Source organism: Pleurodeles waltl, chromosome 10, assembly GCF_031143425.1.
Source record: "Pleurodeles waltl isolate 20211129_DDA chromosome 10, aPleWal1.hap1.20221129, whole genome shotgun sequence".
NCBI classification, from domain to species: Eukaryota; Metazoa; Chordata; class Amphibia; order Caudata; family Salamandridae; genus Pleurodeles; species Pleurodeles waltl.
The window spans coordinates 240,956,211-240,984,065 of NC_090449.1; the positions used below are offsets into that span (position 1 = coordinate 240,956,211).

The 27,855-nt window shown below is 44.1% G+C and overlaps 1 protein-coding gene across 2 annotated transcripts in view; it reads left to right on the top strand.

Annotated features, from left to right (window-relative positions):
* The window catches only part of LDAF1 (lipid droplet assembly factor 1), a 90,352-nt gene that overhangs the window by 53,632 nt on the left and 8,865 nt on the right, over positions 1 to 27,855 (top strand). For both annotated transcript variants that reach the window (XM_069210286.1, XM_069210288.1), the window contains exon 4: positions 22,928 to 23,096. In XM_069210286.1, coding sequence (XP_069066387.1) covers positions 22,928 to 23,096 — 169 coding nt within the window. The remainder of the gene's footprint in view (positions 1 to 22,927; positions 23,097 to 27,855) is intronic.

Here is a 27,855-nt window from a genome sequence, read left to right on the forward strand (position 1 = left end):
CACCTGACTGGCCCTGAGCTGCTGATGTGGTAACTTTGGGGTTGCTCTGAACCCCCAATGGTGGGCTACCGTGGACCCAACTCTGAACCCTGTTGGTGGTTTACTTACCTGCAAAACTAACAAACACTTACCTCCCCCAGGAACTGTTGAAATTTGCACGGTGTCTAGTTTTAAAATAGCTTATTGCCATTTTTGTGAAAACTGTACATGCTATTTTGCTGATTCAAAGTTCCTAAGATACTTAAGTGAAGTACCTTTCATTTGAAGTATTGATTGTAAATCTTGAACCTGTGGTTCTTAAAATAAACTAAGAAAATATATGTTTCTATACAAAAACCTATTGGCCTGGAATTGTCTTTGAGTGTGTATTCCTCATTTATTGCCTGTGTGTGTACAACAAATGCTTAACACTACCCTCTGATAAGCCTACTGCTCAACCACACTACCACAAAATAGAGCATTAGAATGATCTCTTTTAGCCACTGTCTTACCTCTAAGAGGAACCCTTGGACTCTGTGCATGCCATTTCTTACTTTGAAATAGTACATACAGAGCCAACTTCCTACACATGGCAAAATCCTTTCTATACCCTAAAGTTCTCTCGCAGGAAATTCCTCCCTCCCATGCTCTTTGCAGTGAAATCTCAGCCTTTTTTAAGATAAATTCTCTGCTATTCTGCAATGGTTCAGCCCAATCCCAGTACCATCTCACCAAATGATCTGCCTGTACCCGACAGTATATCCACCCCAAAGGCAGATCTATCCCAATTTCAGAAGGTTTCCTTAGTACTCACTGGACAAGCTATCCTGACATGAAAATCAGGATCACGACTTGACCCTTGTCCCCCTTCCATATTATACTCAGCCATCAATGTGGTAAATCCTTTTATCATCCACATCATAAACACCTCACTAGAAGAAGTGACAGTCCCTGCAGAGTGGAAGCTGGCAATTGTCAAGCCACTATGGAAGAAAACCTTAACAGACCCATCCATTCTTCCTAATCTAAGACCTATTTCTCTCCTCCCCGTGCTTAGTAAGGTCCTGTAACAAATTGGCAACAAACTGTCAACCTTTCTAGAGAATTCTAATATACTTCATACACAGCTATCTGTTTTCAGGCCCTAACACTCCACAGAAAAAGCACTCCTTGAAGTCTCAAATAATCAAAATTAATTTATATTCTGGGAATAACGCGGTGCTGATTCCGTTGGACTTATTTGCTGCCGATGATGCCATCTCCCATGCCATTCTAATGCAGCAGATTGAGAACATTGGAATCTCGCACACTGCTTTACCCTGGCTAAAATCTATTCTGACCAGTAGAATGCAAATAGTGGCTCTTGGACAATTTGGAAAGTCATGATTGGAGTACCTTAGGGTTCCTCACTGAGCCTGGCTCTCTTCAATGTTTATATTCCACACCCCTGGCAGCGTAACCCAAAAGTGAGTGACACCCACCCCCCCCTACCCCCACCCCCTGATTTCCCTAATATCCTCATACAGCATTGCCACAACATCCTACGCAGATGATACACAACTGATCCTGTCGCTGGAAAACAACTCATTTAAATCGGAAAGACATTTTCGGAATTGCCTGACTGACATCATTCAATGGATGCAAGATAACCATCTCAAATGCAATTCCGATAAGGCGGAAATACTCCTCTTTTGAAAATCCAACTGTTTTTCCCCTATGAAATGGTGGCCAGACCCTGTACCCCCACCACAGCAACAGTCGCAAAGAATCTTGGGGTAAAATTTGACACTGACTTATCTTTTCTCCCACAAGCATCAGCTGTTGCCGGTATGTGTTTCAATCTTATAAAATCATTGAAATCCTTTTTAATCTCCTGCCCTTGGCCTCTAGGAAAACCGTTGCCTTTGCACTAATCTCATCAAGATTAGACTTTTGTAACAGTCTGTGTGTAGGCTGTTCAAAACGCATCATCCACAAACTCCAGATGGTACAAAAGTCTGCTGCTTGACTGGCTCTATAACTGCCTAGGAGAAGCTTTACTTCTGCTGCACTTAACAAACTGCATTGGCTCCCAATCCACAAGAGGATCCTTTTTAAATTACTTCTGTTTAGTCACTGAGCATTCAATCATATTGGTTCAAAATATCTCAATGAATGCTTTTGTTATTACTTGCCCCAACGACGGCTAAGATCCTCCTCTGATAATCTGTTGAAACCACCTTCTTTTCAACGAAAATCCCTTGGTGAAAAGTCTTTTGCAGTCCTAAACTCTAAAACCTCGAACTTACTTCTCAGCAGCATGCACACTATCGGATCAGAAGCATTGTTTAAAAAAGATCTTAAACCCTGGTTGTTTCAGGCTCCTGATTCCTTCTGTATCTCATGAATCTAACCTTCTCTGTTACTTATGGGAATCCACAGTTCTCTAAGCATAGTAACAGGATGCTGTCTTTTGAGTGATAGTTTGAGCTGTACAAATACCTCATTCATTCATCTGTGCAGAGCATACAGACATGAGCTAGAAACCCTCCCCTCTCAGTGTAGGAGTTTTAAGCTCACTTTCTTTTTCACCATATGTTAATGGCTCTTCGCCGGAGATTGAGTCAAGAGATCGGATATTGTGTGAAACACAATGCCACCTTGTTTGCTGACAGGTCTTACAATTGATTTGTTTTGCATAAACAGGCAATGTTGTTCATGCGCTTCATACCGATTTGCTAGGAGGCAAAGGGGACATTTGAATGGAACAGCTGATCAGGCAGACTGATTGCTGACCGGAATAGGAGATGAAGGTTCTGGTATTGTAACAATGTTCTTAAAATTGTGTGTGAAATCTGAGATTCTTTGCAACCGCATCAAGAAGACATGATATTACAAATAATAATAATAATGTTGTTAAAACCTTTTAAAAGGGTGCGTCACAGACTGAATTGTCTTATGGTACTTCATTGATTGCAGGTGATATTATGAAGTCATTTGATGCAGTTTCTATTCTTTTTAAATACCAGAACAAGGGAAGGCTGCATTGAGCCCTATAGACTTGCACCCATGACTGCAGATTGTACAAATATCAACAACTATCCCTAGGCCCATTGAGATTTTTTTTTTACCATAGATGTATCATCAGGAGATTGTGAAGGATCGCTAGGGGCAAGCCTTATAGTTCAACTGCATGTTTTGTCTCCTACCAACCCCCTTCTATACAAAATAGTTTAACAGTTATCCAGAAGGAGTGGTCATGAGCCATGGTTTTCAGCACTGCTCTTTGGCCTCACCGTTTTGGCTCTTTGTTCTATTGCAATTCCCCCAACAGCCTATCCATCTGGTGAGGCATCTCCTTATCCATCGATGGTGTTTCATGTGGCTTATCCACCATAGATACCTTCATCTTAAGAAGCCTACCCTCAATGCCGACATATTTGAAGCTTTCACACAAGTGTCTTACTATGAATGGAAAGTATTGGAGAGATGGTGAATGTGTTGTAGCTTCAAGTCTCGGAACAACATTGTATTTTGAGTACCTGCTAGTGTAGTTACTTCCCCTACATTGGGTGAGGACTGCTCTGTTAGGGTTATGAGGCATCATATTTCTGCATGCAGCCAGGAGCATCGTGCTTTGCTTCCTTTCTCCCCACTGTGAACTTTCAAACCATGGATCACTAGCTCTTGATGGACGTCTCGTCTGTGCAGCAGGGTATCTTAGGAATAAAGCTTGATTTGTTGTAATCTTTTCTAATTGATTTGGAGCAGTGTCGGGCAATTTAAAAATAGATGTAGCTTTCCATAGTGCTCCAGCATCCCCTTGGCTGTTACAGACTATAATTTGTTTGAATGCAGATTATAAAGTATTTTGTGTCCAAAGTGGACTTGTTCTGTGACAACAGAGAGCCTAGGATTGGATAAGGAAAGGCTGGGGAGAATTTAGCCTACATCTAATAATGCCAAGAGAGTAGTTGTGTTTCCAGCCCTCTACCACCTGTTGCACTTAGCTTATTTACAAGCCCACTACTAGTTGTGTTTGCCCAGAATGAGAAGGGTCTATATAGGAGTAAGCTTGGATAATGCCTTGAACAGACACTGCTGTTTTGAGGAACTCTTGCAAAATATGTGAGAAGAATTTGTTGTACCACTCATCCCACATCAATTCTGTACTTTGGTCGGAAGGGTGGCAATTAATTTCAACCTAGATTAGATCATCTTTGCCTGCTACGTCCAGAGCCTTCAGAACAAGGTCAACTGCAGAAAAGGCTGGTATGTCTCGCGTCCTTGCTTACTTGACACTGACTTCTGGTTAGGACAAGATATTCATTTAACATTGGTTGTTCTTGTTCAGGTGGTTGACTCATCCTTTGCCTTTCTCTCCAGGATAAAAGGCCCCTTAGATCCCCAGTAGCCTTTTGCATTCCGCTGAACACTGTTTTCTTCAAGTGGGAAACTGAGATACAAATTACTTAATTTGTGCTTTACAGCCATTGGATGCTTACTGTTTTCAGTCATACTCAACCTTCGTTAGTATATTTTACGAATGCTTTCAAAATGCTGCATGGGTTACCCTTTGCTTCTTTCCACCACCTCCAGGAATTTATGAGCTTGCTCTACAGTGGGTTGAAATACTAACCCAACTATATCCAACCCTCCTCTTTTCTGTCATCTGGCACTGGCATCAAATGTGAGGCACCTCAAGGTTCAGCCATGTAGCTGATGCTATTAAAAAACACCTGAGATTCGTTTTGGCAGTTACAGCTCAGCCACCAAATTCACGAAAGTAACCTGGTTATCCATTGTAACCTGGAGGAGGATGATGTTGGTCCACAACAATGCATCTGTTTTGCAGTGCATATCCAAATGTGGGTGCTATTAAACTAGCTTTGGCTCATGCTCACCAAGACCTACATATGCCTGGTACTGTCCACATCGCTTCTTTTCTGCTAGCCACCCTTGCTGCACATATATGCAGAAGGTCAACAGCAATCTTTGGGTTTTTGATGTGGATGTGTCTTTTATAACTTATCCTTAACCTTGTGAGAAAATTATTAATTTCTTTTCTCACAGCAAAGATTTGAATGATCCATGAAAATGGCTTTCTGCAACATGAGGCACAAACTATGCTATGGAATCCAAGACTTCATTCTGGGATTCCATCGGAGCAGTCCTCCACATGGTACTTGAACAGCTGAAGTTAAGAACTGTTAAAGCCTATTGCTCGCTCTTCCTATCTTTCAATCTTCTGATCCCTATTTCACTACATCCATTGGATGGTCCATGTCTCCTCGTCTACTTATCCCCCATTTTTCATCTGTTACCCTGAAGTGGTAGGAAACAGTGTTAAATGCTTTATAAATATCTTACCAAACACACACGCAGCAAGACGTCTTTCAGAGCAGCAGTGAAACTATTTCACAATAATATGACCTGCTCATCTTTGGCTGATGTGCTGACCAATGACACAAACATCTAAAACCTCTAGTACATAGCAGGGTGTCCCATCCTTGCCCTTGCTCTATACACTTGGATTTATGGTAGCCTCTCGCAAGGGCAGTTTTGTGTGCCTATCTTGATTGGAGTCATTGGAAACTTGCCAATATAATTACAAAACTGCTCTCTCTCGCCAGGCTTCAGGGTAGTTATGTCAGGATGTCTCGATGCAGCTGCCCTTCTAGCTTGCCATCAACTCCTTCGTTACCATTGTCCTGTTAACTACTAGCGATTTGGGGTGGGGCAGCCCATTGGAGGACAGGCCAACCTAGGGCTGATAGTGGTATAAAGCAGATCTGTTCTCCTGCTGGTGTGGAATCGGTGGCAGTATCTATACCCATTAAAACTTTGCACCAGTTCATGTGAGTGAGGTAGTTTGGACATTTGCAGCTAGGTGTCCATGCCAAGATGACCACTTAAGTATACTTGATTTCCTTATTGTTTTCATTTGGAACCAACAGTTCAGTTCTCCAGGTCCAGTAGGTAGTAGTGTAAACCTTCATAAAGTCAATGCTATCCTTTTCAGTTGTTGAAAAAATCCACCTACTACCTCTATAGTTTTGGAAATCGTATGCCAGTGGTACATTCCCCGGTTCATTCATAAGATCAGTGATGTTATGTGGCCGAGAGTGGGCCGGTTTTCTTTCAAAGCAACACTATTAACATGGGTAGCAGGTATGTTGATTGTAATTGCTGCTGTATAATGGGATATATAGTGGATTGGCAGTCTTTGAACCATACCTTTTAAAATCATCCCAAACTGGGTAATCATCTGCTCATGCTTTGGGTTCCAGTCAAACGTACCCTTCAGGTTCCCCCTTGACCAGGTAACAATTCTGACCATTTTTCATGTTAAGCATGTATTGGATGAGAAGTGCCTAGTGCTCACTCGGGAAGTGCAGTGTTCATTGGTAAATTTTCTGAAAGTAATCCTGTCCTTTTACAAGTGTGGACACTTTTCTCTTTCAGTGGTTGGTGGGCAAATGCAGAAGGCAGTATATTGCTACACTGAATCTTTAGGTGGAGTACACGGTCTGCAAATCCTTCAGCCTTAGCAGGAGTTGGAGGGCAGTAAAGTATACTTTGCTCCCCCACCTGGGGAATAGCAGTTTCTTGGGTGCTGTAACAGGATGTCCCTTTGAGTGCAATGGTAGACCACTATTGGGCTTCCCAGCATACACACAGCCACAGCCAAAGTTATGGGTTGGGTGTGGACACTGGTTAATCTACTCTTCAGGTGAAATATGCTGATCTTTGATAGAGTTTGCTGTTTATGCTATTGACTGCATAACACTGATGTAACTGCATGTTGGAGTGTCTAGTTTAGAATCAATTTGTGAGCTATAGGATTGAACAAACAGTATAATAATTCATTGTAGTTTGGAGATGTAAAATAGTTCTGCCAGATACTGCTATTCTGAAAAACAACTCACCTAGCACATTACAAAGGCCTTCCCTGGGAAATGGAATGATGGCACGTGGTAAGAGAAAAATACTCCTTTGAAGCCCTGTTTTTAAAAGGTAAGAATAATAGTTCTGGCTGCATTGGGAAATAGCTGCTTTATTTGAGAAGGGGGAGGGTAACATATATTTAAAGAAAGAAAGATGAGATAGGATTCTATCTGAAAGGAGGATTCCTCGGTCTCCAAGTTGAGCACTACCCCTGAATGACTAGCAACTATTATTATGAATATTACCAGTAAGTAATCAGGCAGTCAGTGGTACTGGGCTCATAAGATGTTGAGTATCTGCCATATATAAAACTTAACTAAATCAATAAATTACTGAGCAGTATTGTTTCTAAAAGCTTACTGTTTCAGGAGTGCTGTTTAGGGTTGTAACTGTTTTAATTCCGCCCCCCCCATTGCGGTTGTCCTCCATTTGTCCTGTACGAAAGGACGTGCATGTTTTTATCTCTTTCGGCATGATGTGGATTCTTTTTTGTTCTTTCTTATCATCCCTTTTGGGTGGTAGCTATTGTTCTCAAGATCTCCACTGGTAGTGTCATCATCTTTTGTGTAATGTTTGTCTAGGTGTATGCCTGTATTCTGTCGGTTGTTCCCATTGTCAAATGAATTCATTGTAAGATGGATTCCCTCTGTGAAGATGTGAGATCGTATTCCTTTGAACAATGACTACTACAGACTTTTAAATTCAGTTAAAAAAATAAATAAAAAAATTATCTTTTCTTTTTAGTATTTTTGTTTTATTTGAACAGAAGAGCAAGTTAACAGGCATACACTTTAAGTATAGCATTTACATCACCCGTCATACAATTGTAGGATCAAGGACGTTAATCATTGTTAACAACAATGCCGAGGTCAAGCTTGTGTCACTGTTTCCACAAGTTAAAGTCTTTGCAAGTCTATAGGAGTTATAATATTGACAATGCTATTGATGTAATGGTGTGTTGTTTACCCTATTTAGGTTAAAACTGGGTGGGGCGGGGTTCGGTGGCTATGGGCTGTTTGTAACTTACTGTACTGAAGTTAATGATGTGGTATGTTGTGTATTGGGTAACAAATGCGAAAGAGAGGGGCACCTAAATGACGAGTACTGCACAATCAGGGCAGCGAGTCCAGGGGGCAAGTGTGTTGCCAGCAAGGGCGGGATTCATGTGTTCCTAACTGTGACAAGCAGCGGTTGTGCCGGCAGGTACAGGAGGGTATCGCAGTTCTGTTGGGTGCCTTGGATCAGGATGGCAAAGTATTGTCACCGGTGTGCTCCTGAAAATATGTGAGGATTACTGCCCAATGGTTGGAAATGGGACGGCGTCTGAAACATTTCTTCACTGCATAGCTCTTCTTTCTCCGCTTCCCTCCCCCACCCTGTGGCAAGCTGGGGGACAGCACGGGCATGTGAGATGCGCCGTGGAATACTACCTATTCAAGCGGGCTGGAGGGAGGTATGCCCTGTGGAGAAGGTGAAATTGATCATTCTTGAAGGTGAGTTACAGGAGACTCTCATGGGGTAGGATATTCCCATTCCTCGTCTATTAATTACCTTGCTATTTCCGCCTCCTAACAGCTCCGGCGTGGGGTTAATGGGGCATCCAAGAGTTCTCTTATTGCGGGATAGAGCCAGGTTATGAGATGCACCCATGGTGTATGTTACCTGTATAACTGGGTGTGATGGTGGTTTGGTGTCAATAGGTCCCCATAGCTTTTGCGTGGAATTGCGCAGTTGCTGATAGGTGATGAATTGCCCAGGTAGCAGGTTGTTATCTGTAGTTTACTGGTCAAATGTGAGGAACTGGCTATCAGCATAAAGGTCCTATGTGGTGTAGAGGGCATTCGCTGACCAAGTCGTGAGTGTGCACATTGTGTAATGTCCCGGGAAGCAGTGGAGATCCGCCAATGCCGAGGTCCGCAGGGAGCTGCAGTTTCGTGGGGAAGCAGTGGAGATCCGCCAATGCCGAGGTCCGCAGGGAGCTGCAGTTTCGCAAGGACTACTCTACGCCGCCGTGTACCGCAAATTAGAGAGCCCAACAGTGTGTCTAGCTCCCTGAAGAAGGCGCAGGGGTAGGTACAAGGGGGAGATTCGCAAAAAAATATATCAGTCTGGGGAGAGTGAGCATCTTGATAAGTGCTATCCTGCCAATGGGGGCGAGTGGGAGAGACTGCCAAAAGGTCATCAGTGCCCTGATGCCAGCCAGCACCTTACGGAGATTACCCTCATATTGGTCCATTATGGAGTGGTAGAGTTGGATTCCCAGATAACGGACTGCCTCTGGGCTCCACCAAAGTTGCATTTGCACCCAACGTGATGGTATGGTGTAGGGTCCCTCGGTATTAAGGGTATACCATGGATTTAGCCCAGTTGATCTGGAGGCCGGAGACTGCTGCGAATTACACAAGGGTGTTGTGCAGCGGGGCGAAGGTCGCTTGCGCTTAGGGAAAGGTGTTACGTACCTGCTCCTGGATATGGAAAAAGAGATGGATATTTTATGAGGTGTTCCGCCCCGGGGACCAAACCCGTTTTGGTCACCCTGGGCTGGCATAGGGACGACCTGGGAGAAACGACCCGCCAAGATTTTTTCAGAGTATTTTATTATTCGCTCCTAACAGGGTTGTTGCCCTAGCTGCCGCGGGGATTTGTGGGAGGTTGATTTTTGACAGAAAGGCAGTGGGGACTGATGGGTGAACTGCAGCTTGGGCTTCATACAGACATGCATAGTATTGGGTGAATTCTCAGAGTATTGATTCCTGACTGTGGAGTATCTCCCCAGTCCAGGAGTAAATCTCCATGATCAGGGGAGTAGTCGATTCCTGATGCACCAGCCAAGCCAGCAGTCACCCCGCCTTGTCACCTTTCTGGTGGGTACTGGCCAAGTATGCTGTGAAGTTAAATTGCCACTGACGTTCCAGCCAAGACGGTAGGTCCTCTTGTGCTTGTATACGTTGGGCAGTTATGTCTGCATGAGCTTTGGGGTGCCTGTCCAGGGCTGCCAATATCGATTTCACTTATCTTGCGCTCCAGTATCCTACGGACACCCATCATGTATTTTATTTAAACGCCCCATGTGATGACTTTGAAAGATTCCCTCTCTATGGCTCAGCTCCTAGCAGAGTTATGATTGTCTGCGAAGTATTGCTGAATGTGGGTGTCTTGCGTGTCCTGGAACGCTGAGTCATCCAGGGTGTCGCGTTAGAGGCGCCAAAGAGGGACTGGGGTCATGGAGGCTACCATCTCATATCTACTATATGTGCTGCGTGGTCTGCCACGACTCTCCCCAAGTAGTTGGAGTGCCTCACTTTGGGGAGTAGGGAGCGAGAGCACAAAAAGCGATCCAGATGGACATAAAGCTGGTGGGGTGCAAAGTAAAAGGAGTAAAGTTTGTCTGTGGGAAACCATGTACGCCATATGTCTGTGAGGAAACAGGGCTCGACGCATGTGTGAAGATGGGTCGCTTGAAGGCACGGAAGCGAGTGAGGTTTCAGGGGGATGTGACCTGTCCAAAGATGTATCTAGAACACTATTACAGTCACCCCCCAGAAGTCAGGGGAGATTAGTCTTGTGGGCAAGGAGTTTTGACAGCTTCTTCCAAAGGAAGGTGTTAGTGGCGTAGATGCTACCAATAAGTAATGGTTTGTCGTGTAATCTTCCCTCCAGCAGCACATATCGTCCCTCCCTATCTATGGTGGTCCCTCTTTCCTGAAAGTGAAGAGTGCGTATATTGAGAAGGTGGTGGCATGTATGGTCCCTCACCAACGGCGGTGCAGCCTTTGCAGTTAGTCTGAGGTGGTATGTGTATTACACATAAGAATAGACTGTATATCTTAACCTCTCTGTATGCATACCCCTCACGTTAAGTGTAAGGAATTGGATGCTCAAGCGTGTTGGCAATGTGAAGTCCGAGCAAGTAGTGGTGGGGGGGGAACAGGGTATAGGAGCCTGACTGCCCAGGACCCACTTTCAGTTCCATTAGTGGTGCCATTCAATGCTACTTTGAGGAATGCTCAGCTTGGAGCCACCAAAAAGGGAGGGGAGGAGTCATGTGCTGAGAGTGTGGAACTGTGTATGGGATGCAAACAACGTGGCGAGCACTGCGCAACCGGCGGAATGCCCAAATGATGGGTGAAGTGTGCCATCTACAGGGCTCGAAAAATCATAAAAATGTTACTAGACCTGCAGATCGAGTAACTTAAATAATCTACTCCACCTAACTCTAATGTACTTGACCTGTAAAGTGGTGGCAAATTGTGTGATCCTAGGTAAATAGTTTAGAGTCGCCTTCTTCTTAATTCTCACATATGATTGCACCTTTAAATATGTGTGCTCAGCATTTCTGCAGTACAAAAAAAACTCTTTTGTTTGATTAAGTAGATTAAAGTTTGCTGCATGCATCGCAAGAATCTAGTCCACATACCCATGAGGTCTAGCCCACATATCCTAGGACTTTTTAGTTTACTAACAACAATGACATCAGGGCAGGAGTGTCTCTCAGTTTGTTTAAACACTCAATATTAATAAATATATTACTAAACCATAATGTGGTAACATATTGTCATGTACACACAGTATCTTTCCAAAAAATGTCCAAAACCTCTCCGCTAACTTGCAGCTTTACTGATAAAACTATATAGTGTATTAGCAATCTGTCAAAATTAGGTTTCAGGAAACATCCTTTGCACAGCAACACAAAGTATTCTGATTTATTTTCAAACTATTAAAATATTTTTTGACCACACAAATTTAAAAAAGGGCTTTCAGAATTACTGAAATATGTTTTGAAATGTTTGCACAATTGGCTTAGTCATTTAAATGTTGTGTGTTAGGAAAAAAACCCTATATCCTTTTATTTTACGTTCTAAGCAGCAGGTCACACAGATCACCTTACAAAGTCCTGGAACTCTGCAGTCAGAAGGAAAATTAATTGCAAGAACAACTGACTTTTGACCTCTGTCGGTGAACCCAGAGCAAATGCGACATAAGAACATGATTTAAAGGCATCTTTTTTTGCCCCTCCACTTTTCAACTAAACTTGAACACCTGTTCAGTGTCAACTTGCCGATTTTTTTCGAGCCCTGGGCCTCCTATATTACTGCATGCATTTGTATAGATGGTGCAATGATAACAGATGGGGTGGTGGGGCGGGCTACACACACGGGAATCAGGGCAGTTCGCATGTGTGGTCGAGCCCGCTAGATGGGCGTCTAACAGCCAGTCTAGTACCGGGGGACATATTAAATTTTGTATTATACTCATCATGTGATAAACAGCAGTAGGATGTCACTCTCTCCCCCAACTGAAGGCTGTTCGTTTGCATTATTGTAGAGAAGTGTTATAGATGACTGATAGTGGGTTAGTGATGTAAAATTAAGCCATCTGCTGTTTGTGGTGTGACATCGGGAAGTGCCTGTGAGTCTTTGGGTGCAACGATTGAGTCCATCGAGTCCTCATCTGACAAGAAGAGATGTGGTCTTGTGTCTTCATCTGTGGAGGTGACTGCTGTGCCCAGGGTGGCCGCTGCATGCAGTGCTACTTTGTGTTCCTTGATCATTTGTTCCAGGTCCTGGGAGTTGTTTGCTGCCTTCTGAGGTGCTGTCCCTCCCCCCCCACCCCCCAACCCTGTTGTGGCCAGGCCACCCGACTTCGCCGAGAGTGGGTCGACATTTTAAGGACTCCTGGGTTGCTTGTGTCAGTGCCACCATCCTGTTTGTCCAGCCTCTCCCAGGCCTCCATTGGGTTGGTGAAGAAATTGCTCTTTTTGCTGGCAATGACCTTTAAGCGGGCCAAGAGGAGTAATGAATACTGGAGGCCTACTTGCTGAAGACAGCGCTTGAGAGCTATGAAGGAGGTGCGTTGCTGCTGGACCAGTCTTGTGTAGCTGTGGAAACAACATCACGGTCTTATCTTCATATGGCAGCGGTGCCGCCAGTTGAGCCGCCTGTAGGATAGGATCCCTGTCAAGGAAGTGGAGAAGTTTGGCAAGCACAAGGCGTCTGGGTGGCCCCGGGAGCTGCGGCGGTGTGCCAGGTCCCTCAGGGCCCTCTCCAAGAAGTAGAAAGGCATAAGATCAGAGCTCAGAGTGAAGGATTTGAACACGATTTCAAGGACAATTAGAGGGTCCTGTTTCTGGACTGCTTCCAGCAGTCCAAGTATCCATGGTGATCTTCAGGGGGAACTTGGCTGGTTCTCCTGTTCAATGCACTGGCAGCTCATGGTGAGGGTAGTGTGAAGAGTGCACCCTTCAGATGAAGTGGCGGTGTTGACACAGTGGCGGTGAAGCTGTCCAGTGGGGCATATGCCCTCCGTCCAACAGTCCTCTGGTTGCGTACTGTGTTGCAAACGTCAACCCCAGGTAGTTTGAACCCCCACTGCCCGCACAGGCCAGAAAAGCAATTGGGGGGGGTGGAGGTCACAGGCGGGAGCACATGCTGATTAACGGAGTTCAGAGGATGCCCAATATGGTATCTGGGGTTGTGCGAGTCCCAGGCAGTGGGGGAAGATGGGGGGGTGGGGTGTCGGGGAGGGTTTGGGAGAGGGTCATATGTCAGTTTGTTTTCCAGCCGGCTTGTACTCTGTGAGCTCCAGGATGGTGGGTCCCCTGACCCCCCCCCCCCCCCCCCGGCATCATGCCACTCGGGGGTGGACGATAGAAGGGAAGGCCCCGTCACTCCACTCCAACACAGCTAGAATTTCTGATTCACGGCACCCTGGGTGAAGCTGCTGCGTGGTCCCTGCGAGTCTCAGAATGGCGGTGGCTGCATTTTGACCCAGGTAGTAGCTGCCCGGTAGGGCTGCCCGATGACACCCGTGAGCATTCCAGTCACTGAAAGGGGGGCCCCCCAGTCTCTGTATGTTTTGGTGAATAACGGGGGCAGAGGAACTCCGTTTTTGGTTGAAACCGCCATAGAGGCCGCCTGGCCCACAGCCCAGGAACATAGGGGTCTTGGCGGTCCAGTGGTCAAATATGCCGCTGCCTTGTATGGTTATCCCGCGGGGTTCCTCGGACACTCCCTACTTTCCTCTTTTGTTATTTTCATCAGTGCCTTGGCCAACCGCAGCGCCCCCAAGTTCGGGCACAAGACAACCGAACAGATTGACACGGGCCCAGGCAGCAGCAGTCCCCATGGAGGCGGGAAGGGGAGGTGGAGGCCCCAGCTGGCGATGCCCAGTCCTGAAGTGGTGGGGCAAGAGAGCTCCCACCAAGTGTCGTGGCTCGTCTCTGAGCCACAGGCACTCTATCCCCGCTTGGCGCGGTACCCCGGGAGTCGCGCAGCCGCAGACTGCCATGTGGGCCTGAGGCCCGTGGGCAGTCCGCGCAAGTGTCTTCCCTGCTGACTCGCATGTGTGGAGCGGATGTGGATGCCGACAGACGCTAGCGGTCCCATATTTAAAAGATTTGTTTTCTTGGGCTTGTAGGTTGAAGTCCCCTGGTGTGTTGCTATAGAGCTTATTTTTGCAACCTGTTGTATTATTTAACAACATTGAGTCCTGATGATGGTCTGACGGACCTCTGACTGCCACTACAAGCCGAAACGTCGACATTACCTTCTCATTTGACAAGCTGATTTGAAAGTCCATGATATTGCTTGAACTGTAACTAAAAGCCAGGCAATTTTTGTGCAGAACTGTGTCATGAGGAGGGTTATAACCCCTTCCTGGATCTACAGTTGGGATTCAATCATGTGATCTAGAGGGGTTATATTAAGTGTTGTTGTTTATGAAATGCACATTCGTTGGAATTGTTGTACATTTTTTTGAACTTCCTGAATCCTATTGAGTAATATATTGGATTTTAACTGTACGGAGTTGTCTTATTCATTAATTGAAGACTGGATCATATGTACGCATACTATATCTAAATAATTCCTCTGGGAAAAATTTTAAGTGAGACATTCCCTGCTGTGGCGGATATGTCAGTCTTCATCTTCCCCTGCACACCATCTCCGCTGTTGCGGGCTGAAAGAGGATCTCCCCCCACCAGGGTGACCCCCCCCTAGCTTTTAGGCCGCAGGTAGTCGCACCGGCCTGGAAGAGCTGAGCCTCAGCAATCCAAGAGTGCCAGATGGATTGTGGCACCTCTCCTCTGATCAGTGCATTCCCTGTCACCTTCAAAGCTTAGTAGGGTGGCGGTTGCGGGTCAATAGTGTTGCCATCTGCGGATGGTTTGAGATTTTATGCAGGCCTTGGACGGAGTGTTATTTGTTTCACATCTGCCATGTTAGCTAGCTTGGCCACGCCCCCCCTTTTAAAATCTGTGATTATATTGAGTATTCTATTCCTATTTACTTTTATGGATATTATAATTCTTCCCGCTTGGTAGGGTTCTCCTATTTTTCTTGCCCCAGTACCCTTCTGTCTACATAGTTATATGGCTTTCTCTATTAGAATGTAATATTCTAGGCTTAATGGCAAATGATCAATCCTGAAGTACCGGTGCATGGATGGCTATTTCCTCCTTCACTATATCTCGATCCACTCTACTAGAAGGAATGGTGCACTGATTCCAGGTATCTAAAATGTCACTGCCCATTTACTCAGTAAATATTGTAGTCTCAGTACCCTTGTTGACACCTACTTTGCTACTGTTATTGCTACAACACCTATTTGCTTTGAGCCCTGTTTTCCTCTTAATTTTCGTCATGTTATTATTGAAGCAGTAATTTACCAGCAAATTGAATCTATAAATGGCTTCATTATATAATGTTAATACTGATGTATAAAAACATACTAATTTCAGATTGTGAAAGCAGGGACCTAATCCTTCTGTGATGACCCAGATTTAAATCTCCTATCAATAGTTTACATCAGTGCTTCGCAACTGTTTTGGAATCCAGTAGCCCATTGGTGGCTTACCCCTATGAGCCTCGGAACTTCGACCTCCTTTTTGTCTGCCACCACTTTTTTTTTCACTCTTTCAACTATGAATAATTGTTAGTACAAAAATTCTGCTCCTTGAGGGGTGGCTAGCAGTCTGAGATAATGAACCTGGCTGATGTCTGGCATATGGACTTTCCAGGGCCAGCAAAGTCTCTGTCCTACCCTCAGGGGACAGACACACATAGATTTCACCCCGTTTGTGACCTGCTTCGCTGGCATCCATACAGGGAGCCTTGGGCGATTTAGGCATAAGCCCTGCAGTGCCAGAGGCTGTTCATCAGTTAGCCTATAAGTGTGCCCTTTCCCATGAAGTTGGAGAGTAGAGTCACTCAGGAGCCTCAGTGATCCCACCCAATCTCTAGTGAGATGAGAGTGCATGAGACAAGATTGAGCTGTTTACCTGTCCTCAGGGTCCCTGCATGAGCGGTTGAGGTGGTGAATTGAACCGTGCGTACAGCGTAATATAAGCTGAAAAAAATCTGTCAAATGTTGGCAAGTGTGTGCATGTGTTTGTGTATGTGTACGAGTGACAGGAAGTGAGTGTGAATAAGTGAGACTGTAAGCCTAAACGAGTGTGAGGGGATGTGAGTAGATGTGACTGTGTTTTACTCATAAGTCTACCGCTTGCCTTCATAAACTGAAGGTTATATTAAGCATATGAGGTACACATGGAAAAATGCTGAAATTGGCATAAGGGGCACCTGTGTCAGGACGCTAGTGGTCTAGGTTGTATTATTGGCACAAGGGCCACCAACGGCAGAATGCTGGCACCAGCACACTGGACGTACTTCATTGCTGGAGGGGTACCATTGTTGAATACTGCCACTTCCATATTGGAGGTAATTATTTACATAAGTGGCATCTGTGTAAAAATTCCGGCGCTGGTGGCACACTAAAAGCAATTTTTGGCATGTGGGACACCCGTTGCTAAATGCTATCATACTAGACATAATTCCTAGCAATAGAGAGGATGACCATGGCATTTGGTTGGGATAAAGTAGACAAAAAAGACAGAATGCGGACCCAGCCATACTGAGGTAATTTTTAAAGTATGGGTCACCCATGGTGTATGGATGGCATCAATGGCAAAATGTTAACATATTCATCCATTGATAAACATAATTTCTCTCTTCCGCCTCCTTCCCAACCCAGCCTTCCATACCATGAATGATAGGTTGAGATGGTGAACAAACAGTCATGAAGAGGGTTGTCCAAGGAGGTTGTAGCTCATGGCCTGTAACTCTACGTTGCAACGCTTACCAAAATCAAGTTCTTCGTGCTTATAAACCTTAATTCTCCCTCGCATAGATGCATCAGAACATGTCTGTACACCAAGAGTGTGAACCCATGTACTAGAATCTGTTGTCTTGTGAGAGTAAGGACACAACACCTACATTGACCTGCATCTTGTTGAGGTCTTCCTCATCTCTGTGTTACTCGCATTTATTGTGGTTATCTTTTAGCCTGGATGTATAGTAAGCCTAATTAGCATGCTAGGACAGCTATCCAGAACAACACTCAAACGCATCTCTCTCAAAACATTTTCTGAGTCTATGCTTCTTAAATTGTCTACTGATGGGTAGCAAATACCAACTGGTTGCTTCAAGCCAAGAGATTAAATTTGGTGTATTGGGTTTATTTCAGTTTTTTTTTTTTTTACAGATCTTGCCATTTATATTGTGTTTACTGCTCACATCCATATGTATATGAGGTAGACCGATACATCCAAGGTAGCTCATATTTAACTGTTTCCCTGATTAATGTCTTAGTGGTCAGATGCTATTTGTGTAGGTCTTACAATCTGCACAGACGCTTAAAATGCAGAATGTAAATGAGGGCTTATTCATCACTATGTAATCTATTGTGTGTGGCTTTATTTCTGGATGAAAATGTTGGTGCTGTATTAGATCATTACAAAAATAAGTAAAACGAATTGCAAGAATACATATTGCTCATCATAGTACATCCTGCACTGTTGGCTTTGTCAAAGCTTGTAAAAATGTAGCAAAAAAGGATTGCTTTTGTATACAATGCATATATGAGATAAATACTTGAATGCTAGAAACATGACAATAACTTAGTAAACAGGCAATAGCATGAGGTGAGAGTCCAACACCTCCGGCTGGAGGCAAAGCTCATTCAATGTATATTTTAATGTTGCTACTAACTCTTGCAAACAGGTGCGCTGTCAAACCAGACCTAAAAAGCACTTTGCAGAGTAGATCAATCATAAGTTATAACCTAGGCAAACCTGGATACCCATGTGTATCACCAAGTCTCGAAGTATCTGTCAAAATGTGTGTCTGTCACTAGGTAAGAATAATCTGCTGGTGTCCAAATGTGTGTGTTTCTGGACTTCTGAGCATAAGTATATCAGTCCCTGTGTGAGGATCGGTAAGTTGGGCATGTTACTGTCTGGAGGAGGCAACTTGTGGTTAAAAGTAGAACATATCTCCCTGATACAAGAAAAGAATATAGTTCATGCTTCTCCAAGCATCTAGTGCAGGCTTCTCCAACATGTAGCTTGGGAACTACTGGTAGTTTTGCAGTTGAATGTAAGTAGCTCTCCTGGGTGCATCACAGCCTTCTAAATAAGCTTTTGCTTGGTTGAATTAATATATGTACAGAAAATACTTTGTGTTACATATGAAAGCTAGGATGTGTGTGTGTTCAGAACCCAAAAACTGATGTTTGAAGAAACAAATGACTGAATTTCCTAAATAAATTGAAAGATATGTGAATGATGCATCATTTGGCATTGGATAGACATATTACTAATATCAATATGGTGCCTGCGGGGGTTGTAGCTATGGCCGTAATTTATTGCTCATTTAAAGCCATTCAAAATTGACAGCTGGAATCACTGCCTGAAGCACTTGGTAATCTTGCATTTGGTGGCCACTAATGTAATCTTGTCTGTGGTCACTACTACAACCCTAATTGTTTTTGTAGCTCAGGATGATTTTCATTGAACGTAAGTAGCTCTTCCTACAGAAAAGGTTGGAGACCTATGATATAGTATTTTATTTCATAATTATATTTTGATATGTTTTGGCAAACCAACAGGGATTTTTATTACATTGTTTAGTTTCCTTCCATACAGTGAGTAAGTAGGTGCTTCCCAACACACAAGCTCTATATAAGTAGGAGGTGAAATAGACACAGATCGGTTCCAAATGATAAAATTGATATGTTGTTGCATTGGTTCCAACCCTCTACGTATCTTTCCATTTCCAAACTCTAGGTTACTGTTGACAATCCCTTGGTGTGCTTTGTTTATATCCTCCTTGAGCAGAGGGAACACTGTGATACAAAATATACTTAGATATAGGTATGATTCAAGAGGCTCCTGAGACATTCTTATGTGCTGCTGCTAGCATGAATGCCTAGTGTCCAAAATCTACTGTTTGAGAACAGAACATAGGGGGTCATTCTGACCCTGGCGGTCGGTGACCGCCAGGGTCACCGACCACGGGAGCACCGCCAACAGGCTGGCGGTGCCCCGTCGAGCATTCTGACCGCGGCGGTTCAGCCGCGGTCAGAAACGGAAAGTCGGCGGTCTCCCGCCGACTTTCCGCTGCTCGGGAGAATCCTCCATGGCGGCGGAGCGCGCTCCGCCGCCATGGGGATTCTGACACCCCCTACCGCCATTCTGTTCCTGGCGGGTCTCCCGCCAGGAACAGGATGGCGGTAGGGGGTGCCGCGGGGCCCCTGGGGGCCCCTGCAGTGCCCATGCCAATGGCATGGGCACTGCAGGGGCCCCCGTAAGAGGGCCCCACAAAGTATTTCAGTGTCTGCCATGCAGACACTGAAATACGCGACGGGTGCCACTGCACCCGTCGCACCCCTGCAACTCCGCCGGCTCCATTCGGAGCCGGCATCCTCGTTGCAGGGGCATTTCCGCTGGGCCGGCGGGCGCTCTTTTGGAGAGCGCCCGCCGGCCCAGCGGAAATGTAAGAATGGCCGCCGCGGTCTTTTGACCGCAGTGCGGTCATTTGTCGGCGGGACTATGGCAGGCGGCCTCCGCCGCCCGCCATAGTCAGAATCAGGCCCATAGTGTCTTCAGGTTAGTGGCAGTGGTGTCAGTGTATGGTGTGAAGCAGAAAAATGTGTTGGGAGCAGGAGACGCCACGTACTTTTTTATGTTTGGCCTAGATTCAGCTTTAGCTGCTTTACCAAGCTAATATAATGTAAACAAAACTCCTGTTTGCAATATTACATGTAGAAAGGGCCTTTGAGTCCGCTTTCTTCAACTATTGGTTTTCTGGGGACATCAGTGAAATTTCGGTCCACTTACAAGGAAGCATACATGGCAACTGGTCATCCTTCTTTAGACACTGGTGTGGTTTGAAGCATTCGTCTTATCTTTGATCAGCACGGGGTTCAGGCATTTGGTAATTGCACTGACAGGTATGTTGAGATATGGCATTTTGCCTGTGCACAGGAGTCCTTGGTCTGGTTGGGCAGAAAGAGTGTGTGAATGCATAAACAGCTGTGGATTTTGATTTGTTCATTTCTTTTTTTGGTGGCAAATTTGGAGAGGATGTTATTTTGGAAGCTGTTGCTTATAGAAGCACTTATGGGTAATAGTATGAAGCATGTATCTTGTAACAGTTCATAAACATGTGTGCAAGACTAATGAAAAATTTAAGATTTGCTACTTTTTAGTGTTATTAGTGGTGTAATACAAACCTCATCCACACACAGTGTAATAATATATCATTACAAATAAGTTAATGCTGGTTACTGTTTATGGTTCTGCAAACCACACGGTTCCCTATTGAACATTGTACATAACAGATATTATAGTATAGGTACATGTTTTTGTTTTTCATTGAGTGCTTGGTAAAGGTCACATGCATGGTTTCTTGTACCAGGAATGATCATAAAATAAACTGTTAACCATCTCATGGAAATGTTCTAGACAGTTGAGGCCAGGCCTGTTGGCTTTGCCAAAGCTTATTCTTTTCTCTATCTGCCACTCACCATACTGCCTTCCTTCTCAACCATGGAATACCACCATCTTTCCCAATGCGCCATAAAATTACCTTTGAGAGCTGTAAGAAATAAAGAAAATTAGACAGGAAAGGGGTGGGTGAAGTGTCAGAGATCATTCTAAAGAATGTAAAGCGTTCTTAAAGACACTACTCCCATAACTCTGAATCTTTTTCCTCTTTCGAGTCCACTGAGTCACTTTGAATACTTGCGGTGGCAATCATCTGTTTTTAGTGGCTGATCTTCCAGAATTTGCTTACTGTTGTTAAGTCACTTAATTTTAAATCATGGAGTTATTCAACAGTCGAAACTCTGTGGTATTTCTTATGTGTACGGCTGCTGTGCCAAGACAGTTTTTTTTAAAGTCAAGCCTACTAGATTTAGTGCCTGGTCTGTTGCAAGAAATATTGTGGCTTACCAAGAACATAGAGGGGGTTTAAGCCCGCATGTTGATTACCATTGTGTTTCCTGGTACATTAATTTGCCTACTTCTTATTTGTGTCTCAGCTTGCCAAACTTGTGTTTACCCTTCTCGTGGAGCTTTGCCACTGTACCCTCTTTTTGATTGACCGACATCTCTGCTGCTTCCTTTCTGAGTACTATTGTCTTTTTTTTTTTTTACTAAGCACGCTATGAGCGTGCATGTGTTTTCCAGCTGTCTCCTTCGTGTACTTCTTCCCCCCAGCCCCGCACTTGTGGCTTCCCCGTTTCCGATTGCTTTTGCCCAGCTATTCCCTCTTGCACTCACCAATGTGTTTCTTCCCATCGCCTTTACAAGCCCTCTACATTGCTTCCTCCCAACCCACCCCTCCTTTTCTCTCTCCCCATTGTTCCTGTCCTCCAACTGTGCTCTGTTGCTTTCCCTCAACCTTGTGCCTGTTCATGCTCTCCTCACATCCTCCCCTGTTTTGCTTATTCCTCAAATGTTGCTTCAGCATATCTTGCCCTTCTCCATATTGCTTCCGCTTGCCCCTGTCCTCAGTTTCCTTGCCCCAGCCTACCAGTCCCTTTCATTAGCCCCAGCCCTCTCTCACTGGAAGAGAAAGCAACACAAAAGTGCAAATCATTTTGTAGGCACACACACATGCATGGTGCATGTGTCTACAAAATGACATGGGTGCCTGCATCAAAGGCTTATTTTTGTTTTTTTAAAAACCTTTAGCCAAGCTGCACAGCTTCTAGGATGCTGTGCATTATGGCTAAAAACTATTAACAAGCCAACCAATAGGTCACAAATGCGCGACCTATTAGCTTGTTGCTCGCAGATATTGGTAGACATTGGACAGTCAGAAGTTATACTGTTATGAAAAACAGAAGAAAAATTACGTTTTATATGTTTGTTATAAAAACTGCAGAATGTGATTGAACATGAAACAGGTTTTTTTTTTCTACTAAAGTTAGGAAACATTTGGCTTAAGAAAATGTCAAATCGATATGATGAATTAAGTGAGTAGGGTCTGACGAGTCAGGTGAAGGAGGTCTGTCTGAGGGATGATAAAAAGGGAGGCTGATAAGCTTACAGGGGAGTGGAATCGTCAGAAATAAAATTTAAAAAAAACACCTGCAGTTCTTCGCTAACCGTGTTATTTTAGCATGTAAAATATTCATTTTGTTGTTTAGTTGATTATAGAACCATCTACAATACAAATAAAACAAGCACTTTTGTCATTATATAAGTTAATGCGCCCAGTTATTGGAAAATACAACCTAAGCCCTCCAAAACCTACTTTGCAGTTGTTTGTTTTTTCAGTCACTTTAAGCCTGAACTTCTTACTCTGGGTATGCTTTTGCTGTTCTTTAAGTGTCACCCACTATTGTCACTTGTTCCAAGATACACAATCTAATAACTGTGATCTACTGTTGCTTCAGCTTTCAAGTGTGAACTCTGGTTTCAGTGATGCATGTATAGCTTGTTTTGAACATGTACATGTTTTATTGTTTTTTTTAAAAGCACCTACTGTTGCTTCATTTAATGATGTTAGTGAAATTCCCTCATGGTCTGTAGATAAGACTTTTTTTTCCACTTACAAATAAAGATTCTTGTAACTTATCGAGGTGTTCAGCCTAAAGGTTCCGACTTTAGGTCAGGCAATCTATTTTGTTTACAGTTATCATTTTAATGCTATGAATTTTTAAATTACTTTTACAGGTTGTTGCTTTCTTCAACTCACCAGTTGGTCAATACTTGGAAGACCATCCCTTTGTCTCCTTGTCGTTGTTGGTGTTTGTTGTGATGTCTGCCATTCCAGTTGGCTTGTTCCTGATTCTCATGGTAGGAACAGCAGTGTCTGCCTGCATTGTGGTGATCTTATTGGAAGGTATTTGCACATTTCTTGCTCTGATATTGTGATTGTTTATATATTCATTTCTCACCATGAAAAGATTGACTTTGAGTCGTCTCAGTATCTCATGAGTAAAGCCAGTGTTTGATTAAAAGAACAAAAGAGCAAATGTTCTCAAGCTTGTTGAGGAGTAAACTGGTTGAGCTCAAGGAATCTGTTTTTAAGTGAACTATGAATTCCAAGCAACAATATATTTTCAGGTGATGGAGCATACTAACCAGTGTGTGCCTTACAAAAAATGTAAAAATCAAACTACATATTGTGTGTATGCTTTTATTGTATGCAAACCTAAGTCACAGAATGAATCCAGGCTGGCCATCACAATGTAATCACAGTGGCACACTTTGGACAAAGTTTGTAAGCTCTGAAAAACAGGATTTATCATTCAAGCCTGGGTTCTTTCTTTCCCTGACGATTCATGGGGAGATCTTTGCAAAAAGATAAATATGAGATTCTTAGATATTTATGGGTCCTTTGAAGGAGAGTCTTGTGGCAGTATTTAGTAGCCACTTTTCAAATTAAATCTTTTAATCATTATTAAAAAAAAATGCAGTGGAGCGCATAAGGATAGAGCAATTCAATAACTGGTAACTTGAAGTAAATAGATTCCACTGTACTTAGTGCAAGGGGTATAACACAATCAGTAGTAAATGGAACTCTCACTGTAATGGATATCTTGGCACTGAATAACCGATGTTTATTTTACCCAATGAAATGGCATGAACGATATCAAGTTGTGGAGGATGAAAGGCTTAGTTGACATGATGGGATGGGTACCTGCAACTATGAGTTCAAACACAGATTCCTGAAGCGGATGCATTTGTCCACTGACCCATTAAACAGTTGTAAGAAATTGGGTTATTAGTTGAGAGGGGAGAGAACCCAACTCAAGTAATAACCACAGTCCTTGTCAGGGTGAACCAATAAATATACCTGAGCCCAATCCCTGAGTAGACAGGCTTAACCTAGATTCAATGTGTTAATATTTATGCAGTACTAACAAAGTAATGCAATCAAAATGCAAAACAATAAAAATCCCAAAATGAATTAGAAAAAGAGTATATGTAATAAACAAAAGGGTATCAAAATGAGAAAGAAATCCAATAAGGGGAACCAGACATATGATTTTTAAAAGTTTTAAGTAGTAATAGCGCCAGGCAGCACAAAAGGCCAGTGATAGTCAATAGTCACGGCAGCCCAGGACTTAGGCACAATTAGCCAGAGTCTTGTAATAGTTTTTTACTGGTCAAAGAAATTACCTTTTGATTTTGTATCATGTTGTATCCCTGTAGCTTAAACAAGTGGTCAGCCTTGGGGCCCTGGAGTCCACCTCTTTGTCCTGGTTGCAAGAGAGCAGGTCCATTCCTCTCGGACTCCACTCAGGTTGCAGACTGCAGGTCCCGTCCTCTTATGATCTTCCCTAGGTCCAAAAGTGTGCTGAAGTGGGTGACTGGGGATGCCAGATTTATGTTTGCCACAAACCTGTGGGTGGGAATGACCCTTGGGGATTCCCTAACTAATGGATTAAACTTCCCGGGGCTAATCCTACCCACTTTTGGAATTTTCAAGGTGGGTGCCACTCTAATTGTGTACTTTGAAGGCTGTGTGGATGGGTGGAGGTGCGGGTGTGTGTGTTTGAGGAGAAGTCTACTACGGTAATCGTAGTGTATCCCACATCTAACACTAAAATCCAGTAGTTTCAGACAGTCCCTGTACCCACATAAACCTCAAAGCCAGACATCTGGTATAACAAAGCTGAGCATTCAGCAACCAGACAGTGGATGCAGACAAATTATGTAGGCATTCTGGATCTCTTCCTTGAAGTGCACCCCATATGTTATATGTAAGCTCAGCAGTCCTGTCAAACATGATGTGATACTGGAAAGTCAAAAAAGGTCCAGACCGGCTGGGGAGAAACCAGAAGTTATCTGCCCAAGTGTCAGCTAACATTTGCCTATGGGATGCCCTCTTTAAAGTGCATTCTAAGTGTCATATGAAAAGCCCCAGCAGACCTGTCCGGCAGGATATGACATTCCAGCAACATTTGGAACTTTAACATCAAAAAGGAAAAAGGATCATCCCTGCCCCTCTTGCTTAGTCAGTCAGGTTTGCAAGGACCCATTCATGTCAGCCTATTGTTCTGCTCCTGTGGGTAAGTTCACTCTTCATTCACGCCTATTTAAATACTAATTACTGACTGGCTGAGGTGGTTGGTCAAAATACAGATTTTACTTCCAGGGCAAAGTAATTTTTTAAACATTACTTTACTTTTCCATGCTATTTAGAACAAATACAATGTCCCTATTGAAATGGATTTTTAACAACTATTAAAAATAGTTCTGTCATTATTTTTCTAGCTAGCCCCATTCCTAAGATACATCTTCAATGTGGTGTTTGTCCCTTTCCTAACCTATCCCTCAAAGAAAGCACAGGTAAGGGTACCAGGGACACTTCTGGAAACTCTACACACACAGCACACTCAGAACCATTTTTCACAGACCGCTGCGCCCTTATTTTCCTCTCTGTCAGTTGTTCCGTACCCCACATCTGTCTTTATCCTCTACCAGTTATATAGAATAACGGCATGCCTAAGAATAGGGATGTTGTATTCAAATGAGCGGAAATATTGTTGCAACAGTTTAATTCATGGGAATGTAACAATGTGAGGCATAAATATGTGCCAAAAAGCAGTTTTCTAAACATTCCGAATTACAAGTTATTAGAAATGGGGTCTTTGGTTGGCAGTCAGGTTACCCCCGTCCAAGAAAGGGCCCTCACTCTAGTCAGGGTAAGTCTCACACACAATCCAAATTATCCTGTGCCCACCCTGTGGTCGGTTGTCACTGAGCAGTCAGGCTTAACTTAGAAGGCAATGTGTAAAGTAATTGTGAAATAAATCGTACAATAACACCATATAGCACCACAAGAATACACCACACAGTGTTTAGAAAAATATATAATATTTATCTGGATATTTGCAGGTCAAAACGATCAAAGATGCAATAAGAAAATGTAAGGATACCACTGAAAAGTGATATAAAGTGTCTTAAGTCTTTTAAAAGCAAACAAAGTCTCTTTCAAGCACAAAGTACCTGGTTCACGTGAAAAATTTCTGCAAAAGGCTGCAGAGAAGGAGAAGCGGGGAAACAAAGGGGTGTGCGTCGATTTCTCGGGCCGCACACGGTCGATGTGTCATTTAGTTACCACGAGGGACGGCTGTGCGTCGATTTCCGTCGCTCGGCCGTGGATCCTCTTCGGGTTGCGGGCTTTTCAGACGCCCCGGGGTCTGTGCGTGGAATCCTGGGCTTGTGACAAGCTCTGTGTCGTTCCGGTGGGCAGTGCGGGGAAATTTCTCTCTCACGGCAAGCGCTGCGTCGATTTTCCCTCTGGAAGTCGGGCAGCGTCGTCCCAGGTCGGCTGTGCAGCTATCTGGTGGGCCGTGCGTCGTAGTTCTGCTCGCACCGCAGGTGCCGCGTCGATCTTTTCCTTGCGAAGTCGAGCGTCGTCGTTCCGGTTCGGTGTGCAGTGAATTTTTCACCGCGGGACAGGCTGTGCGTCGTTTTTAGCAAGATGTGCGTTAAATTTTCACCATACAAGGAGTCCAGTTGCAAGAGAGAAGTCTTTTTGGTCCTGAGACTTCAGGAAACAGAAGGCAATCTCTATCCAAGTCCTTGGAGAGCACTTCTTCACCACAGCCAGGGAACAGCAAGGCAGCAGTCCTTCACAGAAAGCAGTCAGGTGTGTCCGTTGGGCAGCCAGGCAGTTCTTCTTGGCAGGATGCAGGTTCTGGTTACAAGTTTCTTCTCCAGGAAGTGTCTGAGGTGGTAGGGCAGAGGCCCTGATTTTATACCCAAATGTGCCTTTGTAGTAGGGGAGACTTCAAAGAGTGGCTTAGAAGTGCTCCAGGTCCCCTTACAGTTCAGTCCTGTCTGCCAGGGGCCCAGTAGGGGGTGTTGCAGTCCTTTGTGTGAGAGCAGGCCCACCACCCTCCCAGCCCAGGAAGACCCATTCAAAATGCAGATGTATGCAACTGAGGCTGAGTATCCTGTGTTTGGGGTGTGTCTGAGTGAATGCACTAGGAACTGTCAACTAAACCCAGCCAGACGTGGATTGTAAGGCACAGAAAGATTTAAGGGCAGAGAAATGCTCACTTTCTAAAAGTGGCATTTCTAAAATAGTAATATTATGTCCAACTTCACCAGTCAGCAGGATTTTGTATTACCATTCTGACCATACTAAATATGACCTTCCTACTCCTTTCAGATCAGCAGCTACCACTCCAACAATGTATGAGGGCAGCCCCAATGTTGGCATATGAAGGGAGCAGGCCTCACAGTAGTGTAAAAACTAATTTAGGAGTTTTACACTACCAGGACATGTAAACTACACAGGTACATGTCCTGCCTTTTACCCACACAGCACCCTGCCCTAGGGGTTACCTAGGGCACACCTTAGGGTTGACTTATATGTGGAAAAAGGGGAGTTTTAGGCTTGGCAAGTACTTTTAAATGCCAAGTCGAATTGGCAGTGAAACTGCACACACAGGCCTTGCAATGGCAGGCTTGAGACAAAGTTAAGGGGCTACTTAAGTGGGTGGCACAATCAGTGCTGCAGGGCCACTAGTAGCATTTAATCTACAAGCCCTGGGCACATATAGTGCCTTCTACTAGGGACAAAAATGAGGTCAGAAAAAGAGAAGGAGGAAGGCAAAAAGTCTGGGGATATCCCTGCAGAA